This window comes from Amphiprion ocellaris, chromosome 24 (assembly GCF_022539595.1).
Source record: "Amphiprion ocellaris isolate individual 3 ecotype Okinawa chromosome 24, ASM2253959v1, whole genome shotgun sequence".
Lineage (NCBI taxonomy): Eukaryota > Metazoa > Chordata > Actinopteri > Pomacentridae > Amphiprion > Amphiprion ocellaris.
This window is the reverse complement of record NC_072789.1, coordinates 18,244,463-18,257,011: the sequence shown is the minus strand read 5'-3', so window position 1 is coordinate 18,257,011 and position 12,549 is coordinate 18,244,463. Positions and strand designations below refer to the sequence as shown.

The 12,549-nt window shown below is 39.7% G+C and overlaps 1 protein-coding gene across 1 annotated transcript in view; it reads right to left on the bottom strand.

Moving 5' to 3' along the window:
• Window positions 1-6,190: 6,190 nt before the first annotated feature.
• Window positions 6,191-12,549, bottom strand: part of LOC111569301 (kalirin-like) — a 65,626-nt gene continuing 59,267 nt past the window's right edge. Inside the window, exon 57 of the mRNA XM_055008361.1 lies at window positions 6,191-12,528. Coding sequence (XP_054864336.1) covers window positions 12,343-12,528 — 186 coding nt within the window. The 3' untranslated portion in view covers window positions 6,191-12,342. The remainder of the gene's footprint in view (window positions 12,529-12,549) is intronic.

Genomic DNA, 12,549 nt, shown 5'->3' with positions numbered 1-12,549 from the left:
TAGTTTTAATCATAGTTTTTTTTTCTCTTTGCTTGTTTAGTTTTGTCATGTGTGTGAAAGGTGCTAAACAAGTTGAATTGATAAACTGAATAACTGACTAACTCATGATTGTGATAACAGAAGTATTTTCATTGTGATTTAAGGGTTTGTTTCATTTTTAAAGTTGGGGTTAAGATCTTGACAGAAAAAAAAGATTAAAGAAATAAACTACATTAAAAAAGCAATTAAATCAAAGGAAAAAGCATTTAATACAATAAAAATTTTCAAAAGAAAATTAAACATTAAATACAATTAAATGATATTAAACAGACAAAATATTTAATTAGATAATTAGAAGAAACAAAACATAATTATGAAATTAAACAAAATTTTTAAACAAAAATATTAAACATTAAAGATGAAATACTTTAGATTATTAAACATTTTAAAAAATACAAAACATTTAATTAGATTATTAAACCTTTAAAAAGACAAAACATTTAATTAAAAAATCAAAAGTTTAATTACAAAACTTAATCTGAAAGACAATAAAACTATAAATAGGAATTAAACAGAAAATACAATGAAGCCTTTAAAAAGAAAATTAAACATTAAAAGGTGGTAAAACATTTAAAAAGAAAAACCTTAACAAAGATTTAAATGAAAAATTAAACATTGGGAAAGAAAAGGACATTTTTCAAACAAGCTGATAAAACATTTGAAAAAACAATTAAACATTAAAAAGACAAAACATTTGGAAATCAAATCAGACATTAGAAAAGAATAAAAGGTGAGAAAAGAGCAAAACTAAACATTTAAGAAGAATCAAACTAAAGACAAAACATTTGAAAAGACACCAGTTAGACTTTAGAAGATCAAATTCAACAGAAGAGACAATAAAACGACGAAAAAGAGCAAAACCAGATAAAAGTCTTAAAGCGTTTTCTAGTCTGAAATGAAAACATCAAGTTGTTTCTTCAAACATTTCCTCTTTCTATGTTCTTGGTTTGATTGTGGACAGATTTACTAAGAACTCATTTCAGAAAACTGCTTTCCAGATAAAGTCTACTAATAGTTGAAGGCATTGATCAAACTAATGTTACCTTCTGATCTCCACAAACTTTACTGTTCAGTGAAGAGAATCAAAGTTTGTTGAGGATTTCTAAAAAAAACCCACAGGTGAAGGTCTGAGAAGAACTCAGATGGATGGTCTAAATGTGAAATCAAGACTCATGGTCACAAGTTTTAAGGCTTCTGTTAACCAGAAAGCTCAAACTAACAGAGAAGTACTTAGTTCTCTTTATTTGTTTTTATTTTACTAACACCCATTTGCTTTTAATCCCCTCACATGTGTTGTTGTAAACTTACTCTTTGAAATAATTACTCGTCTAACCCTCTGGAAAACAGCGTTTGGACTGTTTTTGTGTTGCTCCTCACCTACTTCAGACAGCCGGGACAAAACAATGTTTTGTGGACTGAAGGCTTTTCTATGACGTTTTTAGAGCGACATACTAAACTATGATGTTTTTTTTTTCATATATTGGACGACATACTAAACTATGAAATTTTTTTCACATTTAGGACGTGTGTTGGACATGCTGTAAAAACATGCCATATGATGAAATCATGTAAAGGAGGCCGTGGAAAACACTGTGGTAAGGTTTTCGTTGAAAAAAAAATCATGAATTTTGACGCAAAAAAACGCCATAGTATACTATGTCGAAAAATGTCATTTTTCAACATGTTGTGAAAACATGCCATATGATGAAATAATGTAAAGCAGGCTGTGAAAAACACTCCAGAAAGGTTTTCTTTGAAAAAAAACCATCATGAATTTTGGCGCAAAAAAAACGCCATAGTATATTATGTCGAAAAATGTCATTTTTCAACATGTTGTGAAAACATGCCATATGATGAAATAATGTAAAGCAGGCTGTGAAAAACACTCCAGAAAGGTTTTCTTTGAAAAAAAAACCATCATGAATTTTGGCGCAAAAAAACACCATAGTTTACTATGTGGGAAAAAAAATGTGATTTTTCAACATGTTGTAAAAACGTGCCATATGATGAAATAATGTAAAGGAGGCCGTGAAAAACACTCCAGAAAGGTTTTCTTTGAAAAAAGAAATCATCATGAATTTTGGCGGAAAAAAACCCGCCATACTATACCATGTCGAAAAATGTCATTTTTCAACATGTTGTGAAAACATGCCATATGATGAAATAATGTAAAGCAGGCCATGAAAAACACTATGGTAAGGTTTTCTTTGAAAAAAAAAAAACATGAATTTTGGCGCAAAAAAACGCCACAGTATACTATGTCGAAAAAAAATGTGATTTTTCAACATGTTGTAAAAATGTGCCATATGATGAAATAATGTAAAGCAGGCTGTGAAAAACACTCCAGAAAGGTTTTTGTTTGAAAAAAAACCATCATGAATTTTGGCGGGAAAAAAAACGCCATAGTATACTATGTCGAAAAATGTCATTTTTCAACATGTTGTGAAAACATGCCATATGATGAAATAATGTAAAGGAGGCCGTGAAAAACACTCCAGAAAGGTTTTCTTTGAAAAAAAAATCATGAATTTTGGCGGAAAAAAACCCGCCATAGTATACTATGTCGAAAAATGTCATTTTTCAACATGTTGTGAAAACATGCTATATGATGAAATAATGTAAAGGAGGCCGCGAAAAACACTATGGTAAGGTATTCTTTGAAAAAAAAAATCATCACGAATTTTGCCGCAAAAAAACGCCATAGTATACTATGTCCAAATAAAAAATGTGATTTTTCAACATGTTGTAAAAATGTGCCATATGATGAAATAATGTAAAGGAGGCCGTGAAAAACACTCCAGAAAGGTTTTCTTTGGAAAAAAAAACATCATGGGCTGCACAGTGGTGTAGTGGTTAGCACTTTCGCCTTGCAGCGAGAAGATCCCTGCTTCGCATCCCGGCTTTCCCGGGATCTTTCTGCATGGAGTTTGCATGTTCTCCCTGTGCATGCGTGGGTTTTCTCCGGGTACTCCGGCTTCCTCCCACAGTCCAAAAATATGCTGAGGTTAATTGATCATTCTCAATTGCCCGTAGGTGTGAATGTGAGAGTGATTGTTTGTCTCTGTATGTAGCCCTGTGACAGACTGGCGACCTGTCTAGGGTGTCCCCTGCCTTCACCTGAGTCAGCTGGGATAGACTCCAGCCCCCCCCATGACCCTAGTGAGGATTAAGCGGTGTAATGGATGGATGGATGAATAGAAAAACATCATGAATTTTGGCGCAAAAAAACGCCATAGTATACTATGTCGAAAAAAAAATGCGATTTTTCAACATGTTGTAAAAACGTGCCATATGATGAAATAATGTAAAGGAGGCTGTGAAAAACACTCCAGAAAGGTTTTCTTTGAAAAAAAAAATCATCATGAATTTTGGTGAAAAAAAAAAAACGCCTTACTATACTATGTGAATTTATACATCATATTGATGTTTAAATAATGGGAACTGCAGCCCACGTTCAGTCAAGTCAGCGGAATTACGGATAAACAACGTTTCCAGGTATCTCTTCCAAAATAAAAGCCATGATTTGTTTTACGGAAAAATTACATTTCAAAAATGTGATTTTGAAAATGTAAATCAAACTGTAATCAGCATTAGCTAGCTGCTCCACTTGCTCTGAATATATTTGTTCTCGTCTTTGTCAAGCCCAAAGGTAGCTTTGAAAATAAATCTTCTCCAAGACAAAGAGCTGTAGCTCCGTATCAGTGTGAGCTCTAATGTTTCTCTGTGTCTGACTTCCTCTTATAAAATCCTCCTGTTCACTGAGAGCTGCAGCTACCAGAGATATGAATACTATGTATGGGTCAGACTGACTGAGACCCGGAGAGCAGCGACTGGTCAGACTGAGAGCCAGAGAGCAGTGATTGGTCAGACTGAGAGCCAGAGAGGTGATTGGTCAGACTGAGAGCTGAGGATTCTCTGTCCCACCCACATTTACGGCTTCCGCTGTTTACCTGCTTCTGCTAACAACATTAGCATCCAAAAGTGAAGCTAAACTCTACAGGTAAGTCATTTTTGTAACTAGTTGTACTCTTCTCCACATCTGGACAACATCACATATAAAGCAGTGAAGTTACTGTAAGTTAACATCAGACTGTAACCTCTGATATAAACATGTTCTAACATCGTGATATAAAATTGTTCTGTAAATCTGAGATTACGTTTCCTCATTTAGTGTTAACGCTGATGCTAAATCAGGTTAGTCAGTGTCATAAACTAGTTAACTGTTAGCTGTAGCTAAGTTTCCTGCAGATCACAGATGATCAATCATAACGGATCGATAACTGCTGTTTTAATGATCAGCAGATATAAATAAATCTACATTGATATTCCTCCACAGAACTGTTACTGATGATTGTTAATCTCTCAGTTCTGAGTTAATATCTGTTCTTTGCTTCAGTTTTTTTTTCTCTACAACAGTGTATGGTCAGATAACTCTGGAGCTCATGCTAATGCTAATGATACATTAGAATAAAATAGAATAAACTTTATTGTCCATCCAAGGCAGTAAAATGGTCTTTAGCCTCAACCAGGAAAAGAAAACACAGAACCTTAACCTCACTTTTTTAATCACATGTAGGTTTTCTAAATGTTACATTAATGTGAACCAGCGTCTCCACTGACAGTTTTATTAACTAAATGTACAACATTACAGTACACAACACACTTCAACTGTTTACATGAAACTCAACACAAACATCATTAGCGTAATGCTACGTTAGCTTAATGCTACGTTCACTTTAATCAGGCTACGACTGAGCAGCTAGCTCGGTTAGCATCGCTAACATTAAAACTAATATTTACTGGATGCTAACTTTCTTCTCTGGTCAACACAGACAGAAATAAACTCCACCAACATCTGGAGTGCATGACACACATTATATCTGACACTACAGCTGCATATAAAGTGCAGTAAAAGCGGCACCGATACGAAAATAAACATTTACTTACCGAACTATCAGAGTCCTTTCAGTGTCTGCTGGTAGAATCAGCTGAAGGTAGAAAACTGGTTAAAACAAGCCAACGGGCAGGAAAACTGTCTGTGGAAAATGTTCTGCTGCTGTACCGATAAATAAACCAACAGTTATTATATCAGAATTAATCCAAACAAGGAGAGCAGAGTCTCTGCTGCCTCCTCCATACGACCTGTCAATCATTCCAGACCGGACTGTCAATCAAGTAGCCCCGCCCCCTGGCTTCGCAAAACTTTAACGCTCTATAAAAAATTAAATATTGATTTATTTTAAGATCGGCCACCTGATCTCTCATTTTGACCATGAAAACTAACAAAGAAAAATTATATCCAGTCTTTGCACCGTACTCTGTTTGGCTCCACACTTCCTGATGACCACTTCCGGTCTCAGAAAATGAGAAAAACTGACCTTTTTTTCGTTTCTGTCTCTTACTGATTTTACTGTTTTGTTATTCTAAATACAAAATGAAAATCAAAACATTTTTAATATTTCGTATATCCCTTTTTGATCATGAAAAGGAAAAACGCCTTGTCTTTCAATTTTAATTTTTGTATTTTAAAACGAAAATCAAATAACCACTAATTTTTTGTTTTTCAATACCCGTTTCAGAACGGAAAATCCAATTGCCAAAATATACACGGACCGTATTTATAAACAAATTTATGAAGTTTTATTCCAAAGCAGAAAAACTTTCTGCAATATTTTTGTTTTTAATTTCCCATCGACCCGCTTTCAGCAGGTTTTTTCTTGTATTTAAATTTGAATCTGTTTGAACAACATCTGAGGAGCCATTAAAGATAAAAACCTGAAACTTTCTCTGTTATTCTCGTCGTGTCTTTGATTTGTAATGTTGGACAAACAGATCAGATAATCTCTGATTATTGGTGAATGTAAAATTATGAAAAAAATGAAGTCATCATTTAAAGTTCTATTTTTCAGTTCATAGTAACAGAAAACCTGGTAAGTAAAAAAGTTTTTAAAAAGCTGTTTTCATTGAACTTCTATAACTGATTGAGCACAAAAACTAAGATACTGGATCCAAGTAGAACAGATTTTTAATTCAACCCAGTAGAAAATCTGTTTTTAATCTTTGTATCCCGTTTTGTTGATCTGTCTCGTGGTTTTGTGTCTTTTCTTGGGTAATTCTCACGACTTTTGGCCAACAGATGCCACACGGTTGGTGGTTTTGGATGAAAAATGAAGTTTATTACAAACAACGACAGAGAGCTGTTAGCAGTCAGTTAGCAGCTGTTAGTTCTGTACAAATAACACTGTTTGATTGGTTAGTTGAGTTCGCCCATCAGCAACAAGGCTTGGTCTCAAACAGCACCCTACACCCCCCGCACCACCCAACACCACCATGGTTCCTCCACTTCCTGTTGTAGGAACCCTTAAAACCAACCTAAACCACCAAGGTTCTTCAACTGTAGGAACCCTTATTGGTCTATTCTTCACCCTAAACGACCCAACACCACCATGGTTCCTCCACTTCCTGCTGTAGGAACACTTAAAATCACCGTAAACTACCCAACGCCACCAAGGTTCTTCAACTGTAGGCACCCTTAGTGGTCTATTCTTCACCCTAAACCACCCAACACCACAGAGGTTCTTCCAGTTCCTGCCATATGAAACCTTAATGGTCGAAGGAACCCTTAGGAATCCTTTGTGGTCTACTCTTCACCCTAAATTACCCAACACCACCGTGGTTCTTCCACTTCCTGCTGTAGGAACCTTTATCGGTCTAAGGAGCCCTAAGTGGTGGAATAGACCACACTAGCAGGGTTTAGGGTGTAGAATAGACCAATAAGGGTTCCTAAGGGTACCTCAGTGGTCCAAGGGTTCCTAAGGATTCCTTAGTGGTCTAAAGGCTCCTAAGGGTACCTCGATGGTCTAAGGGTTCTTAAGGGTACCTCAGAGGTCTAAGGGTTCCTAAGGGTGCCTCAGAGATCTAAAGGTTCCTAAGGGTACCTCAGAGGTCTAAGGGTTCCTAAGGGTAACTCAGTGGTCTAAGGGTTCCATCCTGAACCTTTAATGTGCACTATATTTTACATTTAAACTCTTCACAGTGAGCCACCTGTAAGGAAAACATTCCACAGTGCACTTGTTTCCTTCCTTTCACCCTTCATAGTGCACTACCTTCCACCCCACCATGCACCCTAAACCCTCCAGGTGCACTCCGAGTTCACAAGTGGCTCGTGTCTTTTAAATACCTTTTCTTGGACTTGTTGAATAAAAGGATCTTCCGTTCCTGAAACAGGGAACAAGGCGGCATCTGGTTTCAGTTTGGGTTCTTTAATGCTGCGTTCACGTAACCTTGGAATTTAAACATCTCCAATGAAGGTTGGGGACTTTTTACTAGTCGGACGTTGGTAATTCCAACAGATCAACGCGACGTGAATGCAACATCGTACCACAGTAAATGCAACACACACCTCCGGCATCGACCACGTCTCTGAAAATAACGTTTGAGTTGAAAGAGGCTTGTTGTTGGTTGATTTTGTGTTATCCGTCACCATATTTTTGGTTTATTTCATGGAAAATTGAGGCATTTATGGTCTTGGAAAGGAAGTCTTAGTAAGTTATGACTTTATTGATCCTAAACTGAGCTTCTTTTTAGTTCCTGAAGATGTTTGATTTCTATCAGAACCAAACTGCAGAAAATACGACAAAATATCCTGTAAAAGTTTAAAGGAAATGTAAAATAAATGTTTAGCGTCCAACCAAAATCCAGCGTCTTTGATCTCAATCCACATGTTTTAGGAGTTAAAATGTCAACATGAGTTCCAGATATCTGGTGTCCAACAATCAAACACTTCTGCTTCCAAACGCTGTTCCCAAAACCCATAAATAGTTCAGTAAATGTTCTACATCCGACTGATGAACGTCTGACGTGACGCTTGAAGATGCCGTCAGTGTGTGTTGGAGATGTTCAGTTTGATCAAGTCCGTCTTAATTCAGTTCTCACAGCACCAATAATGGAAAGAAGTCAATTTGGATATTGCTCTGTTTCTGGACGTGGTGTTCTCACATTCTCCAGGCAGCATATTTGGGTTCCTGACCCCAGGATGTTCTCAAACAGAACCCAAAGACCGGATCAGAACCAGAATCTGGTTTACTGTTGGTGTTTTTAGATACTAATTTTAAATGTATCCAAAAGTGTAAACATGCCTTAAACTGCCGTGTGGGAGTTTAGCTAGCAACGAGCACCATGACAATAACTCTTGTGGTGGTTAATGACCTCCAATCAGAACTCAGGTAGCAAAGAATATTCGTAGTCAACTGGGACAAAGATTCTTGAACCAACTGAGACATTTTAATGACTGGTAGTTCCAACTGGCTTCCTCAGCTGAGTGATAAACATCGACTGATCCACATTTGTATAATTCATTAATTAAACTGTTGAGTAGAAAAACTTTTTAAATTTGCATCTGTACTCTGAGTGTTTGATCAGCAGAATTTAAGGTTGTCCATTTTAGAATCATAATTGTGATACGAAATAAATTTGGGGTGATTTTTAGGCAAATATTTGGCTAAAAGGGTTAAAATATGTAAAGTTGGGATGTCCCAGTTAGGTAGGAAAGTTTGGAGTCATTTTGAACAGTATTTTCTTTAGCTGTAGTACCTGGCTGTTCCACCAGGTGGAGCCTCTTCCTGTTTAATCCTGTAGAAACCAGAGGAGGCATCAATTAGACGACAGGAAGTTCATATTGGCAAGCAGAGAGCATTGTGGGAGTTTAGTTAGTAAAGGAGCACAATGGCAGAGACTTCTGTTCTATATAATGATGTCCAATTAGAACATATTAGTCAGTCCTGGGTTTGACTTCCGTTCTTGAACATGTCGGCATGTGAGCGCTGCATTGAGACGATCAGAACAACCCAAACGTTCCTTCAACGTTCCACCTTAAAGCCCTGGTGATTCGACTGTTTCCCGCGGTGGTGCAGTCGCCTTAAGGACCGGGTGTTGTCTGAGAATGGCACCAGAGAAACAGACAGAGAGACAGAGGTAGAGAGAGAGACAGGCAGAGAGAGAGACAGGCGGAGAGTGTGTTGAAGGTTACAGCTCCGGTTGTCATAGAAACAGACGGTCACAGTACGGTTGTGTTGCTGCCGTCTGACGGTGGACAGACGGAGACGAAGGGTTGGACGTCTGGCCTATATACAGAAACGAGATATGCATAATCAGAATATCCAAACTAACCACAGCTGGGCCGCCGCTAGCATCTCCAACGCCGCCACTGCCGGTTGCTATGGTAACGGCGGCGATGGGGAGGGACGGAGGAGGGGGGAGAGGGGTGGGGGGCGGCGGCAGCTCTGGTTCGCTAAAAAGACAAACAAAAAACAAACAAAAAGAAAAGGGTGTCACCGCAAACACAACGAGTCGTCATGGCAACGCTACACCGGGACACCAGCTAACTGTCCGTGGAAAAAACACGCGCACACAGGATGGCGTCACTAACACGCTCTCTCTCTCACATAGATATTAATATGACAAACAGTTTTTTCTCTCTATTGAGGTGAAAAACAGACTCTTATTATTAATTATCTTCATCTTCATTGTAGCAGTGGAGTGTGTGTGTGTGTGTGTGTGTGTGTGTGTGTGTGTGTGTGTGTGTGTGTGTGTGTGTGTGTCCTCAGTCTGTTTATACACACTATGGAACAGGACACAGAGCTCCGTTCTGATTGGCCGATGGATCCTTTCACCTTTCCTTCTCCTCCAGGAGGCTTTTGTTTTATTAATTTTTTAAAAAACTGTCTCTTGTTGCTAGGCAACGGCAGCTTCCTGGAGTCCCTGCTCCGATGGGCGGCGGCGGTGATGATGTCGTGGTCATGTGGCCTCCCTCCCTGTTTGTGTTGTCGTCAGTGTAGCACTGGTTGCTGGGACCGTCCAGACGACGGCGTCTGATTGGACGAGTTGAGGACGGAGGCGGGGCCGGTCGGCGTGTTTTGGTTGAATGTTGAAGCACCAGGAAGGAGGGAGGAGTTTAACAGTACCTGTTGCTGAGAATGTGTGTGTCTGTGTGTGTTTGGGTGTGTCTATGTGTGTGTCTGTGTGTCATCCATCTTTTAATACTGGTCTGGTAACATTCCGTCATCAGGCGTTTGTCCACTGCAGGAAACAGGAACTGCCCCAGTTTGGCCCTTTTAGCCTGAAAAATACGATGTAACGCCGGTTCTGGTTGGAGGCTAGCAGTGGGCACCATGACAAAGACTGCTGTGGTGCTTAATGATCTGCGGTTTCAGCTGCAGTACCTGGTTGTTCCACCAGGTGGAGCCTCTTTCTGCTTAATACTGCAGAGACTGGAGGAGGCGTCACTCAGACTACAGAAGTTCAACTTGGCAACCAGAGAGCATTGTGGGAGTTCACCTACCAATTTTCTAGACATTTAAGACTAGTTTCAAGTAATTATGGACAAGTTGTCAGTCATTTTAGACAAATCTTAAGCAGTCTTGGACAAGTTTTAGGTCATTTTGGACAATATTTGTTCCAGCTGTAGTACCTGGTTGTTCTACCAGGTGGAGCCTCTTATTGTTTACTGGTGTAGTTACCTGAGAAGGTGGTCAGGTGGACTACAGTTCCTGTTGACAAGCAGTTTAGCTAGTGGTAGGTACCATGACAAAGACCCCTGTGGAGGTTAATGACCTCCAGCCAGAGCTTGTGTTTTAAAGATGAACTGGAGACTAGTAGGACAGCGAGCCTGGAGGCTAACTGCACGTCTATCGTTAAAGGTAGCCTGATCAGATGGAACAAAGTCTTCTATCCTTAATTTGTTCCAATAATTGAATGACTGTTGGTTAAGAAATCTGTTTATCTCCAACAGGGATGGTTCTTCTGGTCTGAACCCTTCCTGCAGTGGAAAAAGGCCTTTTATTAAAGTTAAGGATGTGGAGCCTGAAGTATGCCGACGTCCACCTGTCCTGTTCCCAACATATGGCTCAGGACCCCTCTAAGGGGTCCCACGAAAAGAAAAATGTTGTTCAGTTGATGGTATGCTAGTGTTAGCATGACATAGATTTGCCATGTCCAAAACCAAAAGATTTGTCTTCCTTTGATCTGGGAAACACTGACTGACATTTTCTGACATTTTAGAAATCAAACATAACACAGGGGGTCCTTGACTCACATCAGAGTTCCGTTCCGACGGCGCGACGTTACGTGATTTTCAACATAAGTCGGAACTCAGTGAAAACGTAAACAAAGCTGCAACTGGAAGATGTTGGTCGGTGTTTGGCCCTGTTCCCAGCGTTTTATTTTATCTAATTTCACTTCCATGGAGATGGCTTTCCTTTTTTTCCAAGCATCAGAAGAGTCTGACTTACACTGGGAGCCATAATGAAGGGCAAAAAGTTAGTGAATGTAGCACAGTCCAAGGTGTTGTACAACCAAAGAATGGAAACAAAGCCGTCTGATAGCACCGCATGACGACGTATTCATCCGCTCTAATCGTCAACTAGTTCCAGTAACCAGTTCTGACATAACGACGAAACGCTGTAGGTCAATGATGTCGTAAACTGAGGACCTGCTGTCATAATTAATCCAGAAAATAATCAACGAATTCATCATCAGTGAAAATAAGCGTTAGCTGCGGCGCCACCCATCGACCATTTCAAAAATCAGTTCATTATTTAAATCAACTTTTGATGCCAAAACCCACTTTTAACACTTTTAGCTTCTAAAATCGGAGTACTTCCTACCTTCCTTTGTGTCAGTAAACGAAATATATCTTTGGTTATAATTACATCATCCGAGACTGTGGAACGTGGCTTTTGGTGATTTATACATCGACCAATTCATCTCCACCTTTCTGTCCTTAAATTACTTAACGAGCCTTAAATTAATAACGAGCCAAAAAACTTGGGCTCCTGGAAACTTCGGATCTTCAGTCACGTTTTGAAACTTCCCCCTTTAGAGAACTCATAGTTTGGCCTTTAGGAACCATGACTCTGCTGATGCTTTGGTTGGGACCAGCGTGTCGGACAGGCGGACGTCGGCATCTTTATGCTAGTCTCTGACTTCCCCAGCGTTCCAGCAACCCAGTTGGTTGTGTAGCTGAAGTGTTGTCGGTCTGTTGGTTGTGTAGCTGAAGTGTTGTTGGTCTGTTGGTTGTGTAGCTGCAGTGTTGTCGGTCTGTTGGTTGTGTAGCTGCAGTGTTGTTGGTGTGTTGGTCGTGTAGCTGAAGTGTTGTCGGTCTGTTGGTCGTGTAGCTGAAGTGTTGTCGGTTTGTTGGTTGTGTAGCTGCAGTGTTGTCAGTCTGTTGGTTGTGTAGCTGCAGTGTTGTCGGTCATAAACCAGACTCTGACCTGCTGTCGGTGTGTTTCTACATGTGTGTTTGTGTCATTGTGCGTTCAACACGCTGCGCGGCACCCAGCCTTCGGCAGCCGGCGAGTCGCTGTTGGCCGGCCGGTAGACCAGACTCTGACCCTGCTGGTTGGATGCCAGGATCTGGACCTTTTCCCCCCGAAACACCGAGATCTCGTCTTCCCGAACTGCCACGAAGTCCTGCAGCACCAGAACCAGCTCCTGAGGGGCGGAAGGTAGACG